Source organism: Hemitrygon akajei, chromosome 21 (assembly GCF_048418815.1).
Source record: "Hemitrygon akajei chromosome 21, sHemAka1.3, whole genome shotgun sequence".
In the NCBI taxonomy this organism is placed as follows: domain Eukaryota; kingdom Metazoa; phylum Chordata; class Chondrichthyes; order Myliobatiformes; family Dasyatidae; genus Hemitrygon; species Hemitrygon akajei.
The window spans coordinates 58,008,244-58,033,658 of NC_133144.1; the positions used below are offsets into that span (position 1 = coordinate 58,008,244).

At 42.2% G+C, this 25,415-nt stretch overlaps 1 protein-coding gene across 1 annotated transcript in view; it reads right to left on the reverse strand.

Annotated features, from left to right (window-relative positions):
- Positions 1–25,415, reverse strand: part of ccdc33 (coiled-coil domain containing 33) — a 344,809-nt gene that overhangs the window by 27,552 nt on the left and 291,842 nt on the right. Inside the window, exons 16-17 of the mRNA XM_073025746.1 lie at positions 6,550–6,745; positions 3,879–3,967 (exon numbers count right to left, since the gene is read on the reverse strand). Coding sequence (XP_072881847.1) covers positions 3,879–3,967; positions 6,550–6,745 — 285 coding nt within the window. The remainder of the gene's footprint in view (positions 1–3,878; positions 3,968–6,549; positions 6,746–25,415) is intronic.

Here is a 25,415-nt window from a genome sequence, read left to right on the forward strand (position 1 = left end):
CTCATCAATACCTCTCGTTCCTCAGGAGGTTAAGGAAATGTGACACATTAACCCATATTTATGTATATTGATGTACCATAGGTAGCATCCCATCCAGATGCATAACAGTTTAGTACGGCAACTGCTCTGCATGTGGACACATCGCAGGAACTGGCCTCCCTTCCATGGACACTGTCTATACCTCTTGCTGCCTCAGTACAGTGTAACCCAGATTAATTAAACCCAAAGGTGTAATATTAGTAATTTCGACCTACAGATGGATAAAAAACGCGGTTTAGTGATCTAAAAAAAAGAGAATTTGAAACAAAAAGCACTTAGCGAGAAGAGGCATGGCTGACACAGGATGAACAAGGTGAGAAATGCAGCAACAATTAGAAGCTGAAGACATGAACTGTTATGAGTGGAATTAGTAGTGAATATCTCTACCCTACTAACTTGAAAACTTCATGGTGAAACCCCTGAAGGAGAGACAATAGCGATAAAAGATATATTGAAGCTATGGCTATAACTTGACAATTTTGGCAGAGACCAGTGTAGTCCCTACCATGTAGTCGGAAATTAGTTCTGTAAAATCATACCAAGGGATTTGGTCAAGTTTTCATACAAGTTTGTGAATTGACTTTCTGTGGATGATCAACTATTTCATCCAATGAAACAAGAAACAAGATGGTGAGCTACCCAAGATGAAGAACCAGCGTGGGAACAAAATGTGTAATGATGCAAAGGTTTTAATGTGGTTGGATGTATATGTTTATTTTCATTCGAAGAATCCAAATTTGATTTTCTGCAAGAACTAATTATTTTAGCAAATATTTTGATAAGTTGCTTAATGAAATTTACATTGTTTAAAAGTTGTGATGTTGGGGAATTGTTGTGAATGGAGTTAAACTGTGTTTATATATAATTTTTTAATTTGAATTTAAACTTGTAGATGTACTGCCTGGAACTGAAACTGAAGTTAACTATAATACTTAAGAATAGGAATTATATTTGGTTCTCTAACTAACTAGGGATAAATAAAAAGGAAAGTTTAGTCTGTAAACTTTTAAATAGGGCATAACACTAGATCTAATTAGTTAGAAAGATTAAAATAATCTCACTGATTCTAATTAAAAAGGAATTTGTTTTGGTTTGATATCTAAGATTTGGAACCTAAACAGAATGTTGGAATTTTGAATTGTTCTTGCTCATGTAAATATTTTGCACATATTCCTTTTTTTTTGTATAAACAAACCTTATCTCCAGAAGTGTGTGGTTTCTATTCACTGCCTCCTTCCAATACCAGAATTTTCTGATGGCCTATTAGCATCTAGTGTAGTACAATGTAATTTGATTTTCTCAAAGAGTGTGGTGACTAGTCACATGTGATAAGACAGGTGCTACACAGGTGTTAAAAAAGCACCCAGCATTATCAAAGCCCCACCACCCTCTTCCACTGAGCAGAAGACACTGAAGCCTGAAAGCATGGACCACTAGACTCAAGGACAGCTTCTACATTGCTGTATTAAGACTATTAAATAGTTCCCTATTATTATTATTTGGACTCTTGACCTCACAATCCACCTTGTTATGATTTTGCACCTTATGGTTTACCTGCACTACACTTTCTCAGTAGCTGTTACACTTTATTCTGCATTGTTACTGCTTTACCTTGCTCGACCTCAGTGTACTGTGTAATGAATTGATCTGTATGAACAGTGTACAAGGCAAGCTTTTCACTGTATCTCAGTACGTGTGACAATAATCAAAACAATACCAATATTTTACCTTCACGAGTTTACAGTACCTCTAGAACATATAACAGCACAGCACAGTGCAGGCCATTCTGCCCACAATACCGTCCCGACCTTTTCAACTACTCCAAGATCAAACTTTTGTTGGATCCTGGTGTTTTTGCAATCCAGAAGACAAGAATGAAACATAAAACTTGTTGTTTACATCTGGTTTACAAGAATGAGGGATGAACAAAAAGCCAAGAGAACAAAGAAAAGAAAAAGAAGTCATGATCATTTCGAACTCAGACTAGAGATGAACTAAATTCCAGTGATTATCATTAACCTATAAAATAGCCAGTTTCAAGTGCCATGACGGCTGTTACAGAAAACAAGGAAGCTTCGAGAAAAATACAGAAGTAACTGTACTATAATTCCTGGAAAATTTACTGAACAAGCATAAGAAACTTAAACTACGAGGAAAATAGAAGATAAATAACAATTCTGCATCCTAATCCACACCTCTCACATAGCTTTCCACTTTTCTTTTGGGACGTGGGCAGAAACTGTTCTGGGGAGAAGATGAAAACTCCATGCTGACAGCACCGAAGGTCAGAGTCGAGCTCAGGTCCACACAGAGGTGAGGAAGCAGTAATAACTGCTGCAGCACCCTACTGTGCCACTACGTCACCCGTGCTAAACATCTCCTGTCTTTCAAAATCAAAATCGCCACTACAAATTCACCAAAACTACACACAGTTCTCTCTCACTTGGACAACAAAGACACTTATGCCAGAATCCTGTACATTGATTTCAGTTCAGTGTTCAATACCATCATCCCGCACAGACTAGTGGAGAAACTGTCGCTGCTTGGCCTTAACACTGCTATGTGTCGCTGGATTCTGGATTTCTTGACAGAGAGACCACAGTCAGTCTGTGTTGGCGGGAACATCTCTGACTCCATCACACTGAGCACTGGATCCTCACAAGGCTGTGTGCTTAGTCCATTGCCATTTACACTGCTAACACATGACTGTGCAGCCAGATTCAAGGGAAACCTGATCATTAAATTTGCTGATGATACCACAGTGGTGGGGCTCATCAGCAAAAATGATGAAACAATGTACAGGGAGGAGGTCAAACACCTAGAGAGCTGGTGCAGTGACAACAACTTGATGCTTAATGTCACCAAAACCAAGGAGATAATTGTCGATTTCAGACGGTCTCAGCCTGAGCACACACTCCTCAGCATCAGCGGCTCCACAGTGGAGAGAGTGGAAAACATCAAGTTCCTTGGGGTGCAGATCTCGGACAATCTCACCTGGTCCAGGAACACCACTGGGATTGTGAAACGAGCCCAGCAGAGATTGCACTTTTTGAGGAAGCTTAAACAAGCATCACTCCCCACTAACATCTTAACTACATTCTACAGAGGCATGGTTGAGAGTGTGCTGACCTTTTGCATCACAACCTGGTACTCCAGCTGCAGTGCTGCCGACAAAAAAGCCTTGTAGAGGGTGGTTAGGGGAGCAGAGAAGATTATTGGGGTCTCTCTACCTTCCGTCCAAGACCTCTTTCAGAGTCGATGCCTCCGGAAGACACGGTACATCATTAAAGACCCTTCACACCCTCTCCATGAACTGTTTGTTCTTCTGCCATCAGGCAAATGTTACAGGAGCATCAAAACTAAAACCACAAGGCTACTAAACAGCTTCCTCCCACAGGCAGTCAGACTGCTAAATAGCTGCTCTACCTGACTCTGCTTTGGACACTTTTAACTTGCACTGGACACTTATAACTTGTTTTTAACTGACATGTGGCTGTTGTGTTTTACTATTTATTGTTATGTTTATTATTTAGTGTTGCGTTTGTTATGTTATGATTGCACTGCTCCTGGGAAACGCTGTCTAATTCTGCCCTGCAGAGCTGACGTACGGTTAGAATGACAATTAAGTTTTTGAATCTTGAATCTTGAAATGTGACACAAATCAGAAAAACACCAGACACATGAATGCAAATATACATCAATCTATTAGAAAAAAATCTTAATTACTTAACGGTATGCAGAAGGCTTTGTTGCAGAGACCTTGCCAATTTGCCTGCCTTGCTTTCATATTCAGGTAAATTAAAAATTCATCCACATATCTCTCCAGCTTTTCAACTCACCCGGATTAACTCATTCTGCAGTTGCTGCACCTTATCTTTGCTTTTTAGATGCTCTGCAGTCTCACTGGCCAGTTTCTGTTTCAACAAGACTGGAACATGAAAGCAAGAGACATGAAATAAATTCAAACGGCAGTCGCTTCTCTATTTGGGTGTCGTTAAGCATTACACTCAGTAGACACTTTATTAGTTACATCTGTACACTTGCTCATTGATACAAATATCTAGCCAGCCAATCGTGTGGCAGCAACTCAGTGCATAAAAGCATGCAGACATGGTCAAGAGGTTCAGCTGTTGCTCAGACCAAACATCAGAATGGAGAAGAAGTGAAATCTAAGTGATTTTGGCCATGGAATGATTGCTGGTGCCAGATGGGGTAGTTCCTGGAACTTTCACACACAACAGTCTCTGGAGTTTACAGAGAATGGTGTGTAAAACAAAAAACAAACATCCAGTGAGTAGCAGTTCTGTGGGTGAAAATGCTTTGTTAATGAGAGAGGTCAGAGGAGAACAACCAGACTCTTTCAAGCTGACAGGAAGGTGGCAGTAACTCAAATATCAATACGTTACAACAATGGAGTACAAAAGAACCTCTCTGAAAGCACAATGCATTGAACCATGAAGTGGATGAGCTTCAGCAGCAGAAGAACTCATCAGGTTCCACTTCAGTGGTCACTTTATTACACTCCTGTTCTCAGCTAACAGACATCATTAGTAAATTAAAAATAGGGAATTCCAGAAACATTCAGCAGGTCAAGCAGTATCTGTATGAAGAGAGATATGGTTAAAGTTCAGATCAAAGACACTCCATCAGAACTTTTTTTCATGGAGGTTGGGTAAGACTAGAATTAGAGGTCATAGGTTAAGGGTGAAAGGTAAAATACTTAAGTGGAACTTCAGGGGGAATATCTTCAGTCAGAGCGAATTGCCAGCAGAAGTGGTAGATGCAGGTTTAATTATAGCAGTTAAGGGAAGTATGCGTAAGTACATGGATGGAAAGGCTATGGAATGCTATGGTCCAGGTGCAGATCCATAAAACCAGGCAGATTAATAGTTTGCCACAATGACTCTAACTGGGAACAGTTTGAGAAGTTTTAAAGTGCTGAGAGAGGATAGGGGAGTGTGGTGCGCATGTGGAATGATGGAGAAAAATAGGGGGAAAGAGAACAAAGGGGGGAGGATAATATTGCAATGGGTCAGGAAAGGAAATGCATTCATTCGGAAAAATGAACAAGCAAATATTTGAAATTTCCAAAGGAAAATAGAGGTGCGGAATGATACAGCACGGAAACAGGCATTACGGCCCAAATTCTCCATGCAAACCATGGAGCTCACCAAGCTAGATCCATTTGCCTACATTTGACCTATATCTCTCTAAACCTTTCCAACTGTCTCTACCTGCCTCAATAATTTTATCTGGCAGCTTGTTGCACATACGCACCACATCATGTGAATTTGCCCCCCAGGTCCCACCTTAAATTTATGCCCTCCCCCCAGTTCTTTGCTCCCCTTCCCTGGGAAAATGACTATGCGCATTACTACATCACTCATGTTCCCATGTTCTCAATATTTATTGCTTATTTTTTTCTTTTGCATCTGCACAATCTGCTGTCTTTGCACACAGGTTGATTGTCCATCCTGTCGGGTGTGTTCTTTCAAGGATTCTATTGTGTTTCTTGGATTTACTGTGTACGCCTGCAAGAAAATGAATCTCAGGATTGTATGTGGTGACATATATGAACATTGATATAAAAATTATACTTCGAACCTTTCATGATTTTATACCCCTCGTTCTCTTACACGCCAAGGAATAAAGTCATAGCCTACCCCATATCTCCCTGTGTAACTCAGTCCCTCATTGTTCTGGCAGCAACTTCATAAATACTCTTTTTCCAATTTAGTGACATCTTTCCTGTAACAGGGTGACCAAAAATACACAGTTGTTCATTATTCACAATAGTGTAACTGTGAAAATAATCTGAAATTTGGTAGTTGCTTCCCTGCTGAAATTGTTGAAGTTACAATGGGTTCAAGAAGGGTATGTCAGGTTAGAAGATGAGGTGCTAACCTTTGAACTGACTTTGATTTTCTCTGTGATAGTATAGGAAGCCAAGGGTGGGGCTGTCAGCTGACTACAGAATGATCACAGTATGAAAGAAGATCCAAATCCATGCTTTTCTAACTCTAATTAAAATCAGGATACTAAGATATTGAAACATTTGGATTACCGCACTTAGCATTAAACAACTGAAGACATTTCCAAGAAATGGTGCCTAAGGAAGACGACACCCACCATTAAAGATCTTCACATCTGGGGCATGCTCTCTTCCCACTACTACAATCAGAGAGAAGGTACAGGAGCGTGAAGACCCTCACTCAGTGAATCAGAAACTGCTTCTTCCTTTCTGCCATCAGATTTCTGAATGGTCCATGAACCCACGAAAATACTTCATTATTCCTTCTTCTTTTGCATGACGAATTTATTTTTGTACCTTATATTAATTTGCCGCTAAACAACAAATTTCACCTCTTTTTGCATACTTATATTTTCTGTTTTATATTAATAATTTCACCTCACCTAAGTAAGTGATAATAGACCTGATTCTGAACTGAGAACAAATCACAAAAGAAACTGAGATAGATTTTTAATCTCACTGTGGCAGCAAGAACACACCGATTCTGTCTGCTATTTCTGCCTTTGTCATCACATCGATGTCAGCGTCGTCCAGCAGAGTTGGCCCCAGGTTCTGGTGCAGGCTCAGCTCACTGCGCAGTTTGCTGTTTTCGGCCTCCTGCCAGGCCATGTCCTTCCTCAGTTTGATGATATCAGCGGCCATTTTCTGCATTGCGGCTCGGTAGTTCTCCAGCTCCTGTGCAACACCAACAAGTCAGAGTGTTAAGTGCATCGTAGAGCACTGAAACTGGCCCTGTGGCACATGTTTGCAGCCTGTGGTCAGGCTAAATTTCTTTAGCCTCAACTGCTTTCAGGAAGCTAAAGAAATTTACCATTTTCCCATTGCCCCTTACCAAGTTTTATCACCGTACATTACAAAAATAGTGCAAAACAAAGGGAATACCAATATGACATTCATAGGTTCACAAACCATTCAGAAATCTGACAGCAGAGAAGAAGAAACAGTTCCTAAAATGTCTTTAGGCTCCTGCATTTCTTCCATGATGATAATAATGAGAAGAGAACATGTCCTGAATGGTGAGGGTCATCAATGATGAACTTTCCCTTTTTAAGGCATCAGCTTTTGAAGATGTTCCTAACGGTGGGGAGGTTTGTCGTCCCTCACCACCTACCCACAGGAAACCTGGTCATCTGCTTATAGGAAAGATATCAATAAGTTTGAAAGAGTGCAGAAAAAAATCCCAATTGTTGTTGGGACTTGAGGGTCAGAGGTATAGTGAGAGGTTGAAAAGGTTAGGACTTTATTCCCCAGAGCGCAGGAAGATGAGGTGAGGTCTTATTGAGGCATATAAAATTATGTGAGTATAGTTAGGTGAACTCTTGGAGGCTTTTTCCTCTCAGGCTGGGTGAGACAATAACTAGAGTTCATAGGTTTAGGTGAAAGGTAAAATATTTAAGGAAAATCTGAGGGAGAAATTCTTCACTTAGAGGGTGGTGTGAGTGTGGAATGAGCTGGCAGCAGAAGTGATACATGTGGATTACTTGTAATATTTAAGAGAAGTTTGGAGAGGTACATATCTGAGAGGGTTTGTATATGGTCCTGGAGCAGGTTATGGGGCTAGACTGAAGATCAGGTCAGCACGGACTGGCTGGGCCAAAGAATCTGCTTCCGGGCTGTAGTGTGCCATAAATGGGGAACCACAGCATGATGGTAAAATCACGCAGCTGATCGAGCCACTGCCTTGCAGCGCCTCAGACTCAGGTTCAATCCTGACATCCAGTGCCGATTCTATGAAGTTTGCAAACTCTCCATGTGACAGCATGTGACTCTGAGTGCTCTGGTTTTGTCCCACAACCCAGAGATGTCCTGATTGTCTTGCTAGTTGGCCACTGTAAATATGTCCTTGTATATAGGTGAGTGGTAGGGCCTGGGGAGAATTAATGAGAATGTGGAAGAATATAAAAATGGGTTATTGTAGGGTTAAGGTAAATGGACAATGGGCAGTGCCAAATTGATGGGCCGAATGGCCTGTATCTCTTTATGAAAGACTAATGGAATAGCACTTTCAAAGCAGCAAACAGGATGCTGGAGGAACTCAGCAGGTCAAGCTGCATCTGTGGAGGGAAATGGACAGTCAGCATTTCGGTTGGGGCTATTAACAGCTCTTTCACAATGTTAGCACAATATACGATGGGCTGAATGTTCTCATTATGTACAAAGACAGGGACAGAAGGAGATCATTCAGTGTCTTGGTCCACTTTTGCCATTCAAGGAAGCCCTGATTCATACCTTGCAATCCTAAATACTCTCGGATGACAAGACCTTGCTAAACTCCAGTGAAGAATTGTAGCTGAACCCAATGGCAGAGTGATAAAGAATGTTTGAAATTTCTACTGCTCTCTGAATCTTGTCCAATGTCACTCCTATTTACTATGAAGAATTCTATCACAATTCATTTTCAAATCTTAACTAAATATCGACGTGCATTTTTAGTCTTCCCCCTGTTTTCCCATAAATGGAGGGTGCCTCTATCTTATCTGTCCCTTTCATAATGGAGGGTGCTCAATTATAGATAGGTTAGGTGAGTGGGCAAGAGTCTGGCAGATGGAGTACAATGTTTGTAAATGCAAGGTCATCCACTTTGGAAGGAAAAATGAAAGAGCAGATTATTATTTAAATAGTAAAAAATTGCAGCATGCTGCTGTGCAGAGGGACTTGGGGGCGCTTGTGCATCAATCACAGAAGGTTAGTTTGCAGGTGCAGCAGTTATCAAGAAGGCAAGTGGAATGTTGGCCTTCACTGCTCGAGGGATTGAATTTAAGAGCAGGTGGTCATGCTGCAGTTGTACAGGGTACTGGTGAGGCTGCGTCTGGAGTACTGTGTGCAGTTCTGGTCTCCTTACTTGACGAAGGATATACTGGCTCTGGAGGTGGTGCAGAGGAGATTCAACAGGTTAATTCCAGAGATGAAGGGGTTAGACTATGAAAAAAGATTGAGTCGCCTGGGACTGTACTCACTGGAATTCAGAAGAATGAGAAGAGATCTTACAGAAACATATAAAATTATGAAAGGGATAGATAAGATAGAGGCAGGAAAGTTGTTTCCACTGGCAGGTGAGACGAGAACTAGGGGACATAGCTTCTATATTCAGGGAAGTAGATTTAGGACAGAGATGAGGAGGAACTGCTTTTCCCAGAGACTGGTGAATCTGTGGAATTCTCTGCCCAATGAAACAGTGGAGGCTACCTCAGTAAATATACTTAAGACAAGGTTGGACAGATTTTGGCAGAGTAGGGGAATTAAGGGTTATGGGGAAAAGGCAGGTAGGTGGAGATGAGTCCATGGTCAGATCAGCCATGATCTTATTGAATGGCAGAGCAGGCTTGATGGGCCAGATGGCCTACTCCTGCTCCTATTTCTTATGTTCTTATATTATACCTGCTGGGAAACCTTGCAATCAGTTAGAACTTAAAACCAAAGGGTAGGTAAGAAAGTTACTGGACCTTCGGCTAAAAACTGTTAAGATTTTTTTTATCCCTCTGGGAATTGCCTGATGATAATTAGGCTTTATGCTTGCAGTGATGATATCACCATTCCTATTGGTGATTGGTTTATTACTGTCACATATCCTAAGATGGAGTGAAAATGGTGTTTGCATGCCGTCTAGAAGGATCACTCTAAACATGAGTACACTGAAGTAGTACAAAGGGAAAAGCTATACAGGTACAGAGAAAGTGCAGTGCAGTTGAGGCATATAGGTTCAAGGCCATGATGACGCAGATTCAAAGATCAAGAATTCAGGTTTATCATCCATTCAAGAGCTTTATGGCAGTGACATAGAAACTGTTCTTGAACCTGTTGTGATTTTACAGGTTTTTGTTATCTTATGCCCAATGGAAGGGGGAGGAGAAGAGAGAATGACAGGAATGGGAGGAGTCTTTGATTATTTTGAGTGTTTCCCTGAGGCAGCAGGAAGTGTGGACAGAGTCAATGGAAGGCAGGTTGCCTTTCATGAAAGACTGGGCTGTGTTCACACCCATCTACAGTTTCTTGCCGCCTACTGCAGAGCTGTTGCAATACCAAGCTGTGATACATAGAAACATAGAAAACCTACAGCACAATACAGGCCCTTCGGCCCACAAAGTTGTGCCAAACATGTCCCTACCTTAGAAATTACTAGGCTTTCCTATTGCCCCCTATTTTTCTAAACTCCATGTACCTATCCAAAAGTCTCTTAAAAGACCCTATCATATCCGCCTTCACCACCGTTGCCGGCAGCCCATTCCATGCACTCACCACTCTCTGAGTAAAAAACTTACCCCAGACATCTCCTCTGTACCTACTCCCCAGCACCTTAAACCCGTGTCCTCTTGTGGCAACCATTTCAACCCTGGGAAAAAGCCTCTGAATATCCACACAATCAATGCCTCTCATCATTTTGTACACCTCTGTCAGGTCACTTTCATCCTCCGCCACTCCAAGGTCAAAAGGCCGAGTTCACTTAAACTATTCTCACAAGGCATGTTCTCCAATCCAGGCAACATCCTTGTAAATCTCCTCTGTACCCTTCTAAAGTGTCCACATCCCTCCTGTAGTGAGGCGACCAGAAATGAGCACAGTACTCCAAGTGGGGTCTGACCACCTATATAGCTGCAACATTACCTCTCGGCTCCTAAATTCAATTCCATGATTGATGAAGGCCAATACACCGTACGCCTTCTTAACTACAGAGTCAACCTGCGCAGCTGCTTTGAGCGTCCTATGGACTCGGACCCCAAGATCCCTCTGATCATCCACACTGCCAAAAGTCTTACCATTAATAATATATTCTGCCATCATATTTGACCTACCAAAATGAACCACTTCACACTTATCTGGGTTGAACTCCATCTGCCACTTCTCAGCCTAGTTTTGCATCCTATCAATGTCCCACTGTAACCTCTGACAGCCCTCCACACTATCCACAACACCTCCAACCTTTGTGTCATCAGCAAACTTACTAACCCATCCCTCCACTTCCTCATCCAGGTCATTTATAAAAATCACAAAGAGTAAGGATCCCAGATCCCACCACTGGTGACCAACCTCCATGCAGAATATGACCCATCTACAACCACTCTTTGCCTTGTGTGGGCAAGCCAGTTCTGGATCCACAAAGCAATGTCCCTTTGGATCCCATGCCTCCTTACTTTCTCAATAAGCCTTGCATGGGGTACCTTATCAAATGCTTTGCTGAAATCCATATACACTACACCTACTGCTCTTCCTTCATCAATGTGTTTAGTCACATCCTCAAAAAATTCAATCAGGCTTGTAAGGCACGACCTGCCCTTGACAAAGCCATGCTGACTATTCCTAATCATATTATACCTCTCCAAATGTTCATAAATCCTGCCTCTCAGGATCATCTTCATCAACTTACCAACCACTGAGGTAAGACTCACTGGTCTATAATTTCCTGGGCTATCTCTGTGAATATTCTCTATGATGCATCTATAAAAATTAGAGAGTGTCATCAGGTATATGTCGAATTTCTTTAAATGCCTCTTATTTATAAAAGGAACTCAAGACATCCATGCTATGCAAGTGTGAAACATTGCTACCTCTCAGAAGGAAGAACCTATTGACTAGAATTACAACTGGACCAACCATCTAAATACATTACAAATGGTTACTTTCAATGTATTACTACCCCATGAACTTTGAAAATTAGTTTCCTTTCATTCCTGTTCAGCGTGTTAGTTTAAATCTATCCCAGTGTTACTTTTATTCTCACATTCTGCCAAGCATCCAGAACATGTTCAAATGGTAATGCCTCAAAAAAGCAGCATCCATCATTAAGGTCCCTCATTACCCTGGGCATGCTCTCTTCTCATTACTGCCATCAGAGAGGAGGTACAGGAGCCTGAAGACTTATACTCAGCATTTTATTAACAGCTTCTTCCCCTCCACCATCAAATTTATGAACAATGAACATCACCTAACTATTTTTGATCTCTTTTTACACTACTTACTAATTTTATACACACACACACACACACACACACGTGTCTGTGTGTGTGTCTGTGTGTAAGCTTCACTCAACTTCACTGGCTATTAATCACTGAACTGTTCACAGAACCTCTGAGCTCAGTTTTCAAGGGCTCTTTGTCTCATGTTTTTGATATTTATTGCTTACTAATTTATTATTATTACTTATTTTTTGTATTTGCACAGCTTGTTGTCATTTGAACATTGGTTGTTGTCCATCCTGTCAGGTATGGTCTTTCATTGATTCTACTGTATTTTTATGTTCTTACTGTGAAAGCCCTCAAGAAAATGAATTTCAGGGTTGTATATGGTGACACATATGTACTTTGATAATAAATTTATCTTGAACTTTGAAAATGTCAGTAATATTAAACCTAACTCTGACTCTGATTCAATTTTATCTTTTCTTTCCTATTCCCTGTTGCCCTTGGAGCCAGTGGACACTTACAGCAAGGGTAAGTTAGGGTGAGATAGCCTGTAATAAGTTTTGTCTTCTAACACTACAAACACTCTCTTCTATCTACAAAACACTTCAAGTGTTGCTTGATTGGCATCCACTGAGCATCTTACACCTTTCATCGCTTGTATGCCCATTAAAGGCTGTCAGGAAACAGCGGAGACAATGTAGCAGCAAACAATATTTTACTAATAACTGCAAAATAACAAGCTATAAGGAGCCCCAAAGCAAGAGGAAACAGATACTTAACACAACAGGACAACAAGGTAACTGAAGGCTAGGGGCAACTGATTGAGGCTGGCTGGTTTGTATGAGTGAACAAGCACTGTAAATGAGAGCTGGGTTTAAATAGGCAGCAGGTGATGTGCTGGAAACTAGTATCAGGTGACTTCTATTAGGTGGGTGGAGACTGGGAGATGCCTGCCTGTACAGGTCTGACACAGGCACCAAGGTTCATCAACTTCATCATTATGTGCTGTGTTGTATGACATGAGTGATCATGTCTATAAGCTGAGGAGTGTGAGCCTCTTTTTATTGAGCCTCTCTTCCATTCAAAGTACTTGTAATGAGAGATGGGTTTCTTCCTGCATACTGAAGACCTGGTCCTTGGGAACTGGCTGGAATGGATTTATTCAATGGCCATGTCCAGGGCTTCCATCTATCGTCACCACCATTATAAGTTTGTCCAAAGGACAGATTATAGACAAAAAAGACACATATGTTCGGATGCTGTTCATAGACTTCAGTTCAGCATTCAAAACAATCATCCCTCAGAAACTGATTGGAAAGCTGAGCCTACTGGGCCTGAACACCTCTCTCTGCAACTGGATCCTAGACTTCCTGACTGGGAGACCTCAGTCAGTCCAGATCGGGAGCAGCATCTCCAACACCATCACACTGAGTATGGGGCCCTCCCAGGGATGTGTGCTCAGTCCACTGCTGTTCACTCTGCTGACCCACGACTGTGCTGCAACACACAGCTCGAACCACATCATCAAGTTCGCCGATGACACGACCATGGTGGGTCTCATCAACAACAACGACGAGTCAGCTTACAGAAAGGAGGTGCAGTGGTTAACGGACTGGTGCAGAGCCAACAACCTGTCTCTGAATGTGAACAAAACAAAAGAGATGGTTGTTGACTTCAGGAGGGCATGGAGTGACCACTCCCCACTAAACATCGACAGCTCCTCGGTAGAGATCGTAAAGAGCACCAAATTTCTTGGTGTTCACCTGACAGAGAATCTCACCTGGTCTCTCAACACCAGCTCCATAGCAAAGAAAGCCCAGCAGCATCTCTACTTTTTGCGAAGGCTTTGGAAAGTCCATCTTCCACCCCCCACCCTCATCACATTCTACAGGGGTTGTATTGAGAGCATCCTGAGCAGCTGCATCTGCCCGGTTCGGAAATTACACCATCTCGGATCGCAAGACCCTGCAGCGGATAGTGAGGTCAGCTGAGAAGATCATTGGGGTCTCTCTTCCCGCCATCACGGACATTTACACTACACGCTGCATCCGCAAAGGAAACAGCATTATGAAGGACCCCATGCACCCCTCATACAATCTCTTCTCCCTCCTGCCGTCTGGGAAAAGGCTCCAAAGCATTCCAGCTCACACGATCAGACTATGTAACAGTTTCTTCCCCCAAGCTATCAGACTCCTCAATACCCGAAGCCTGGACTGACACCTTGCCCTACTGTCCTGTTTATTATTTATTGTAATGCCTGCACTGTTTTGTGCACTTTATGCAGTCCAGTGTAGGTCTGTAGTCTAGTGTAGCCTTCTCTGTGTTGTTTTTTTTATTACGTAGTTCAGTCTAGTTTTTTGTACTGTGTCATGTAACACCATGGTCCTGAAAAACATTGTCTCATGTATACTATGCACTGTAGCAGCAGTTATGGCTGAAATGACAATAAAACTTGACTTGACTTGATCAGAATCAGGTTTATACACATTGACATATGCCACCTCTCAGGTTTTGTGGCAGCAGTACAATGCAATATATATAAAAAACATAAATAACAATAGGAATATAGCTGGTATGGTGGTCAGTGTGACACTATTTCATAGTTTGGAGTTCAATTCTGGCACCGTCTGTAAAGAGTTTGTATGTTCTCCCCATGAACTGCATGAGTTTTCTCCAGGTGCTCTAGTTTCCTCTCACAGTCAACGACATACCTGTTAGTAGGTTAATTGCTCATTCTAAATTGTCCTATGACTAGCTAATGCTGAATAGGTGGAGGGTAGCGGGATGGAGATACATCTCTACCAAAGGAGGTGTAAGGCACTCCTTCCCTCTGCTAGCCTGCAGGTCACCCTTGGGCAAGGTGTAGCACCTGCTTAGCCCCCCACCCCACCCACCATGTTTAGGGTCACATGAAGCCATGGGAGCAGGTGGTGGGCGGTCGTGTGAGCTGCTGGTGCACATCACAAGTCCTGGATATGCGGCCACTGACGCCAGGCAGGTAATCTCTGAAGAGTATTGATAACGGCTGGGGTTACCCATCTTGTAAAGAGACAGGCCAGAAGAAGGCAAACCACTTCTGTAGAAAAAATTGCCAAGGGTAATCAGGGAGATCATGATTGCCCACATCATACGACATGGCATATAACGACCAAACAAAATAGGTGTGTTGTAAGAGGTGCAGCTCTTTGGACTGTAAGGGCTTGTATCTCTAAATAAATGAATATAATAAATAAATAAATAGAAAGAAAGAAGGCAGGAGGAAAGAAAGAAGGAAGAAAGAACGAAAGAAAGCAAGTATACACAAGGAGGCAGTTTAAAGACATGGTTAGTTGCTAGGTTACTTGCATCTCACATTTTCCATCCTCTGTTCTCACTCACACTTGTGTCAATCAGTCTCTCCTGGTTTCCACCCACACAGTCACAGACTATCCCCTCCATCTTTCCACCCTTGTGCTTCCACTAAAAAAGTCAAATTTCACAACATCTGTCAACGATACTAAACCTAATTCTAAATTCACCCTTCCCTCTCTCTTCAACTAAAAATATACTTGGTTTCAAACTGTCCCCAGTTCAACTCATCAACTGGAAAAGTTTCTCTCTCTACAGATACTGCCTGACCATCTGAGTATTCCCACCATTCACTGATCTCCTATTTCCAGCTGCTATAGTTCTTTGTTTTATTAAATGAAAATTTATGCTTATGGGAGCTTGCTGTGCACCGACTGGCTACCCAGCTTGCAATGCAAGGTCCTGTGGAACATCCTGAAGAACTGCAGATCTCGAGGGGATTGGACTTGGCCCTGGGGCTACCTAGCGTGAGCTGCCATTTGGATAAGACCAGAGAGCGTGGGGTTGAACTTCAGCTCTGTCAGACTGTGTGGAGACTCTAGAGAGGTGGGATATAATGATGCATATTAGACCATAAGACTTAAGAACAGAACAAGGCCAGTCAGCTCCATCAGGTCTGCACTGTCATTCAATCATGGATAAATTTTAAGTTGTTTTCAATCTCATTCTCCTACTTTCACCCTGTAGCCTTTAACCCCCTTATCAATCAATAACCTACCCATCCCTGCCTTAAATACAATGACCTAGCCTCCACAGCCATCTGTAGAAATGAATCACACAGATTTATGACTCTTTGCCTGAAGAAATTGCTCCTCATCTCTGTTCTAAATGTCTGTCCCTTTATTTTGAAGTTGTGCCCTCAGATCTTCACCTCCCCACCAATGAAAACATCTTCACTGCGTTCACTCTCTCCTGCTCTTTCAGTATTCAATGATGCCCCCACCCACGTCCTTCTTAAAATTGTCATTGAAGTAAGAAATGTCTGTGTAAGACTATCAAAGATAAATGTTCCTGAGGCCATAGTCCTTGGCTAACAACGTGAAAGACTTTCTAATCTTAGTGGATCAAAGTTTGTTGTGAAAATCTGACTAATCATCTTTGGAAAAGGGACATAGTGAGTCACAGATAAGGAGACCTTCGTTACCCAGCTTTGCTGCCATGAAGTCTGCATCTACTTATTACTTATCTCTCTCTCATAATCGAGGACATGTTCACAAGGTGATGTCCATGAACCCATGAATACTACATCACTATTTTTCTCTCTTTTTGCGCAATTTATTTACTTTTACATATTTATCAACTTTTACGTATTGTCCTGTACTGCTGCTTCAGAAAGGGAACCAGTCCTCGTAGAGGAAAAATTAGTGGAAGTTAGAGGAAGTTGGTGGAAAGCTTTTAAAAACCAACAGAAGGCAAGTAAAAAAAAGTCATTTAGAAGGTAAAGACAAAATACAAAAGCAAGCTAGCCAAAAATATTAAAGAGGACACAAAAAGTTTCTTCAGATACATAAAGTGTAAAAGGCGAGACTGGATATCGGACTGCTGAAAAACAATGCTGAAAGGTAGCAATGGGGGAACAAGGAAAAAATGGACAAACTGATTAAGTATTTTGCTTCAGTCTTCACTGTGGAAGACACTAGCAGTATGGTGGAAGTTCCAGGTGTCGGGGGGATGACGTGTATGGAGCTACCATAACTAGAGAGAAGGTTCTTGGGAAACTGAAAGGTCTGAAGGAAGATAAGTCATCTGGACCAGATGGTGACACCCCAGAATTCTGAAAGAGGTGGCTGAAGAGATCATGGAGGCATCAGTAATGATCCAAGAGAAGCACTAGATTCTGGAATGGTTATGAAAGACTGGAAAATTGGAAATCTCACTCTACTCTTCAAGAAGGGAGAGAAGCAGAAGAAAGGAAACCATAGGCCAGTTGCTCTGACCTCAGTTGGTGGGAAGATGTTGGAGTCAATTATTAAGGATGAGACTGAGGGTACCTGGAGGTACATGATAAAATATGTTGTAGTCAGCATGGAATCTGTTGGAACCCTTTGAAGAAGTAACAAGCAAAATCGGTTGATGTTGTATACTTGGATTTTCAGAAAGACTTTGACAAGATGCCACGCAAGAGGTTGCGTAACATGCTACAAGCCTATGGTATTAGAGGAAAGATTCTAGCATGGATAAAGCAGTGGCTGATTGGCAGGAGGCAAAGAGTGGGAATAAAAGGAGCAATTTCTGGATGGCTGCCAGTGACTAGTGGTGTTCCTCAGGGGTCTGTGTTGGGACCGATTCTTTTTACGTTATATGTCAATGATCAATTATATCTGCACAGGATCAAAAATAAGCTGCAGAGGGTTGTAACCTTAGTCAGCTCCATCTAAGTTTCACAGTATCCAGGACATCTTCAAGGAGTGATGCCTCAAAAAGGGTCATCCATCATTAAAGGAACCCCATCACCGAGAACATACCCTTTTCTCATTGTTACCATCAGCAAGGCAGTTCAGAAGCCTGAAGACACATACTCAATGATTCAGGAACAGCTTCTTCCCCTCTGCCATCAATTGAACCCAAGAACACTACCTCACTAGTATTTTTGTAGTTAGATTTTTGCTGTACTTATTAAGTTTAACTATTTAGTATCTATATGCTTACTGTAGTTCAGTTTTTTTTCCTATTATTATGTATTACATTTACTGCTACAACAAAGACCAGAGGTTCACAAGGATGTTTCCTGGAATGAAAGGGTTAACATATGTGGAGCGTTTGGCAACTTTGGGCCTGTACTCAGTGTAATTTAGAAGAATGCGGGGGGATCTCATTGAAACCTACCAAATGTCGAAAGGACTGAATGTGGAGGGGTCTTTTCCTATGGTGGGGGTATCCAGAACTAGAGCGCACAGCCTCAAAATTGAGGGCTGACCCTTTAGAACAGAGGTTAAGAGGAATTTTTTAGTCAGAGAGTACTAAATCTGTGGAATGCTCTGCCACAGACTGCAATGGAGGCCAAGTCCATGGGTATATTTGAGGCAGAAGTTGATAGTTTCCTGAGCAGTCAGGGCATCAAAGGATATGGTGAGAAGGCAGGTGTATGGAGTTGACTGCGAGCCGGGACCAGCCATGGTGGAATGGCAGAGCACACTTGATGGTCGGAATGGCCTAATTCTGCTCCTATGTCTTAAAGTCCTGTGGCTTCAACGTACATGTGACAAATGTACCTAATCTCTCTTTCGCTCTTCCCACATCATCCACCATAGTGAAGCCTACAGACACATGCAGAAGAAAGCCATTCAGCCCATCACCTGCACGTTTGCAAAGAAGGAGTTCCAGGCTGGTCCCACTTTCTATCTTACAGGTCAGAGCTCGGTGGGTTACTGCACATCAAGTCAGCATCAGGCACTGGTTTACAGGGACAAGGGTCTCTGTCTTCACACCCTGCCAGGGGCCAAGCTCCAGCACACTGGTTGCCTTAAACTGATAGAATCCATTCTACAGTGCCGCTCCAAGATTCACCATTCATATTCCTGATTGTTTATTGTTGTTTGTTACCACATGAGTGTAGAGGAGAACAAAATGACTGCTACTCCAGATCCAATGCAGCATAAAAAACACAATAAGCATAAGGAACATAAAGGAACACAATAAATACGAAAGCAATCCTTAAAAAACACAATGTACAATTAATTGTACTCATCAACTGACTGTATGTGCATAGAGTGTTGCTAGGTGATGTGCATGTAGTGGCGGGGTGGGTCAATGTGTGGAGGTGTTGATCAGCCTGACGGCTTGGGGAAAGTAACTGTTTTTGAGCCTGGTAGTCCTTGGGGGGACACTGTGTAGGGAAATATCTACAGGAAGCAGTGGGTACAGCCCAGTCCATCACAGGCAAAACCCTCCCCACCACTGAGCACATGGAGTACTGCCACAATAAAGCTGCGTCCATCATCAAAGACCCCAACCATCCAGGCCATGCCATCTTCTCACTACCATCAGGCAGGAAGTACAGAAGCCTCAGGCTCCATACCACCAGGTTCAGGGACAGTCATTACCCAACAGCCATCAGACTCCTGAACCAGCCTGGATAACTTCACTTCTCACAACTCTGAACTGATTCCACAACCCGCAGACTCACTTTCAAGGACTCTTACAAGGCACGTTCTCAGTATTTTTTTATTTGCACTGTTTTTCTTCTTTTGCACTTAGGTTATGAGTCAGTCATTTTACGAGTTTAGCTTTTAGTAAATTATGTTATATTTCTTTATGTTCCTGTAAATACCTGCAAGAAAATAAATATCAAGGTAGTATATGGTGACATACACTTTGATAATAAGTTTCCTTTGATTTTGACTTTGCAGACAGAAGTCAGACACAGGGTAAGTACTAGGCAGCCGTCCTCTAGTTGTGTCCTGTTAAGCTTCAGAACAAACAGTGTTAATAGCTCCATCTGCCAAGTAATCGGAGTCTAATTGTTCACACACATACTCTGAATGCTGCTACAAGGCATCTACACTGTGCGTCCTCAATAGGTAAAAGAGAGTCTTGCACTTCTAAAGCACATCTTGCTGCCTCAGATGTTTCCCAAATCCCTTAAACAGCTGATGTTCAGAGGGCAGACTCAAGGGTCATCCGTGAAACGCAGCAAACCTAAAGTAAACCTTTGCCTAGAAGATGCATTTTCCTTTGCAAATATCTTCTTGATCAAATAAGATATAAGGTGATCCGAGAATTTATTCTGACATTCTAATTAAATTTCACACACATACACATATTTTGCATATATCAATTGAAATATAAAATCTTTCAATCCCGTTCTTTGTATTCGCTACATAATTCATTTGGGTTATTTTAATTTTAAATGAGGAGCTTGATGCTCTGATTTAAATGGTCAGATTGGTAAAGCTCAGCAAAGTGCATTCCCACCATCATTTCAGACATCTGTTGTAGCTGAAAGTCTAATATGTTCCTGCTTTCACACTCTGCTGCCTCGACACAGCAAGCTCTCTGTAAGGCTTAACCATTTGACTGAACAGACAATGCAAGTTATGTCAGAGAAACCTACTGACCTTTGTGCTTACACACACCCATGTATTAGTCACATACACAATGCACATAAAACACATCTACATACTCAGAGAAACACACAATCACATACAGATTAACAGATAATTAAACATGCACATGTACACTGATATAAAGACACACATACTCAGAGAAGCACATCATCAAGGACATATTCACACATAGGCAGATACTCAGAGACAAATACATACTGTACTCATTGTACACAAATACAAAGGGAAATAGAGAATCAAGGCCATATTTACACACACACACACACACACACACACTTACTTTCTATTTTTAAGCTCTATTACCTCAAACACAGAGCAGCCCAGACCCCAGACATGCAATTGGTAGAAAAATCGTGAGACTTTGCTTTCACCTCAATGGAAATATTTGCTGCGGATTCTAATTCTGATGAAGTGTGATCAATATATATTAGCATTTATCAAATTTGAACCATACAGAGAAAAACCACTGGAAATATAGAAGACAAAATACCTACAGCAAATGCTGGTGTGAGCTACGGAGAACAGAGCTCATGTGGGTCAAAGAAAGGAAACGTTTATGGGCTTCAGTGAACAAGAAAATCAATGGAACTAATTGCATGGAATGTGCAGATTTGAATCAGGCCATTCAGCCCAATTTCTCCCTGCTAGCACCAGTACTCCAACAACTGAAGGCCCTGTTTCTAAGCAATTACTCAATGGCTCTGATTACAACTTCCCTTTCTATGTCACCTTGAATTTAGCAAAAGCTTTCCACCATGTTTCTCAGGAGCAGCTTGGACAAGAACTGATGTCAAGCATTGTTAGGAGGGAGGAGGGGCATAATTTTAAGGTGATTGGAGGTAAGTGTAGGGGGAACGTCAGAGGTAGTGTTTTTTTTAACACAGAGAGTGGTGGGTGTGTGAAACGCCCTGCCAGGTGTGGTGGTAGAGGCAGATACACTAGGGATGTTTAAGAAACTCTTATATAGGCACAATTAACCTATTAACTAGTATGTCTTTAGAAAATGGGAGGTAGCCTACATGATCACGAGCAGAACATACTGTACAACTCTTCATAGACAGCTGTGGAACTGAACCAGGGTTGCTGGCACTGCAATAGTGTTATGCTAACCACTATGCTACTGAGTTGTCTTTTAGGACCAGAAGAGATGACAGAGAGGGAGAGGAGCACAACATGGACACAGCCCTCCTCAGAGTCAGTCCATTCCTGACTTTACAAGTAGTCTGCTGGAGGAACCCAGTGGGTGATAGAGTCCTAGAGTAATACAGCACAGAAACAGGCCCTTCTGCCCAACTGATGCCTTGATCCCTGCCAACTATAGCATCTTCCCTGTTGGTCCCAGTTGCCCGAATTAGGCCAATAACCCTCCAAGCCCTTCCCCTCCATCTACCTATCCAAATGCCTCGACCACTTCCTCTGGAAACTCATTCCAGGTATTCACTATACTCTCTGTAAAGCAGTTACCTGTCAGGTATATTTTCAATCTCTCCTTTCATGTATCTGTGGCCTCTACTTTTAGACTCCGCAACCCTGGGGTAAGGACTATCACCGTTCACCTTTTCTACACCCCTCATGATTTTATACATTTCTGTGAGGTCACCTCTCATTCTTTCACACTCCGAGGAATAAAGATTCACCATAGCCTTTACTAGGATGTTACCAGGGTTTCAGCACTTAAGTTACAGAGAAAGGTTGAACAAGTTAGGTCTCTATTCATTGGAGCGTAGAAGGTTGAGGGGGGATTTGATCGAGGTATTTAAAATGTTGAGAGGGATAGATAGAGTTGATGTGAATAGGCTGTTTCCATTGAGAGTAGGGGAGATTCAAACGAGAGGACATGATTTGAGAGTTAGGGGGCAAAAGTTTAAGGGAAACACGAGGGGGTATTTCTTTACTCAGAGAGTGATAGCTGTGTGGAATGAGCTTCCTGTAGAAGTAGTAGAGGCCAGATCAGTTGTGTCATTTAAGGTAAAATTGGATAGGTATATGGATAGGAAAGGAGTGGAGGGTTATGGGCTGAGTGCGGGTAGGTGGGACTAGGTGAGATTAAGAGTTCGGCACGGACTAGGAGGGCCGGAATGGCCTGTTTCCGTGCTGTGATTGTTATATGGTTATATGGTTATAGCCAACCTCTCCCTATAACTCACACCTTTAGTCCAGGCAACATCATCATAAATCTCTCCATCTTGACAATATCTTTCCTGTAAGTTTCCTATGTGTGCCTGGAATGAGGTGCCAGAGGAAATGGTCGAGGTGGATACAATTGCAACAGTTAAGAGGCATTTGGATGGGTACGTGGAAGAGGGAAAGGAACTGCTTTAGTTTTGGATCAAAACACAAACCTTCAACAACACTCAAGAAGCTTGACACCATACAGGACATGCAGTACGGTGCAAAAGCCTTAGGCACATGTAAAGAAAATTGCTAAATCAAAAATGCTTTCAAAATAATGAAAAGAGCACTTTCTAAATATTAATAAAATACTACAGAGCAGTAAGCAGTGAACATCTAAATCAAATCAATATTTGGTGTGATCACCCTATGTCTTTTAAGCTGCATTAATTCACTGAGGTGCACTGTTGTGCAGTTTTATAAGAAAATTGGTTGGCTTTATAAGGAAACCATTTAAAAAATCTAGGGTGTCTTAAGACTTTTGCACAGTACTGTAACAACCCACTTGATAGGCACCCCAAACACAACCACCACCAACGCACAGTAACAGCAGTGCGTCCTTATGATGCACTGCAGCAACTCACCAAGGCTCGTTAGCCAAGCCCATAAACTCCGCCAGCTGGAAAGCCAAGGCCAACTAAAGCATCAGGAACACCACACCCTGAAAGTTGCCCTCTGAGCCACACACCATTCTGACTCGGAAATACAAACCCCATTCCCAGAACAGTTGGGATATTTTCCAAAATGCAATAAAAACAAAAATCTGTGATATGTTAATTCACGTGAACCTTTATTTAACTGATAAAAGTACAAAGAAAAGATTTTCAATAGTTTTACTGACCAACTTAATTGTATTTTGTAAATATACACAAATTTAGAACTTGATGGCTGCAACACACTCAACAAAAGTTGGGACAGAGTTAAAATAAGATTGAAAAGTGCACAGAATATTCAAGTAACACCGGTTTGGAAGACTCCACATTAAACAGGCTAATTGGTAGCAGGTGAGGTATCATGACGGGTATAAAAGTAGCGTCCATCAAAGGCTCAGTCTTTGCAAGCAAGGATGGGTTGTGGCTCACCCCTTTGTGCCAAAATTCATGAGAGAATTGTTAGTCAGTTCAAAAGGAACATTTCCCAACGCATGATTGCAGAGAATTTAGGTCTTTCAACATCTACAGTACATAATATTGTGAAAAGATTCAGAGAATTCAGAGACATCTCAGTACGTAAAGGGCAAGGTCGGAAACCACTGTTGAATGCACGTGATCTTCGAGCCCTCAGGTGGCACTGCCTAAGAAACCGTCATGCTACTGTGACAATTATAGCCACCTGGGCTCGGGAGTACTTTGGAAAACCATTGTCACTTAACACAGTCCGTCGCTGCATCCAGAAATGCAACTTGAAACTGTATTATGCAAGGAGGAAGCCATACATCAACTCTATGCAGAAACGCCGGTGAGTTCTCTGGGCCCGAGCTCATCTCAGATGGACCGAAAGACTGTGGAACCGTGTGCTGTGGTCTGATGAGTCCACATTTCAGCTAGTTTTCGGAAAAAACGGGCGTCGAGTTCTCCGTGCCAAAGATGAAAACGACCATCCTGATTGTTATCAGCAAAAGGTACAAAAGCCAGCATCTGTGATAGTATGGGGGTGCATCAGTGCCCACGGCATGGGTAAGTTGCATGTATGTAAAGGTACCACTGACTCTAAGATGTATATTAGGATTTTAGAGAGACATATGTTGCCATCAAGGCAATGCCTCTTCCCGGGACGTCCATGCTTATTTCAGCAGGACAATGCCAGACCACATTCTGCACGGGCTACAACAGAGTGTAGACACAGAGTGCGTGTGCTTGACTGGCCTGCTGCCAGTCCAGATCTATCTCCTATTGAAAATGTATGGCACATCATGAAGAGGAGAATCAGACAACGGAGACCACGGACTGTTGAGCGGCTGAAGTCTTATATCAAGCAAGAATGGACACAATTTCCAATTGCAAATCTACTACAATTAGTATCCTCAGCTCCAAAACGATTAAAAAGTGTTATTAAAAGGAAAGGTGATGTAACACAATGGTAAACATGCCTCTGTCCCAACTTTTGTTGAGTGTGTTGCAGCCATCAAATTCTAAATTTGTGTATATTTACAAAATACAATTAAGTTGGTCAGTAAAACTATTGAAAATCTTTTCTTTGTACTTTTGTCAGTTAAATAAACGTTCATGTGAATTAACATATCACAGATTTTTGTTTTTATTGCATTTTGGAAAATATCCCAACTTTTCTGGAAATGGGGTTTGTACATCACCATTCTTTCACCATCACCATTACTGGGTCAAAATCCTGGTATCAGTCTCCTGACTGCATTATGCGTTTACTCAAGAAATGCAATAGTTCACGAAGGCGGCTCACTACCACCTCCTCAAGGGTGACACAGTGGCATAGCGGAGAACGTAATACTCTTACAGTGCCAGCGAACCGGGTTCAATCACCTCCACTTTCTGTAAGGAGATTCTACCTTCTCCCCCTACCTGCATGGCTTTCTTCCAGGTGCTCCAGTTCAATCCTCCATTCCAAAGACGGACAGGTTGGTAAGTTAATTGGTCACATGAGTGTAATTGGGTGGCATGGGCTCATTGGGCCAGAACAACCTGTTACTATGCTGTATCTCTAAATAAAACACTTGTGTATCGGGGTGGAGGTATGTCTCTACCAAAGGAGGTGTAAAGCGCTTTTTCCCTCTGCTAGCCTTCAGGTTACCCTTGGGCAAGGTGTAGCACCTGCTTAGCACCCCCATCCCACTGCCCCTCCTGATCAGGGTCATGTGAAGTCATGCGAGCAGGTGGGGGATGGTCATAT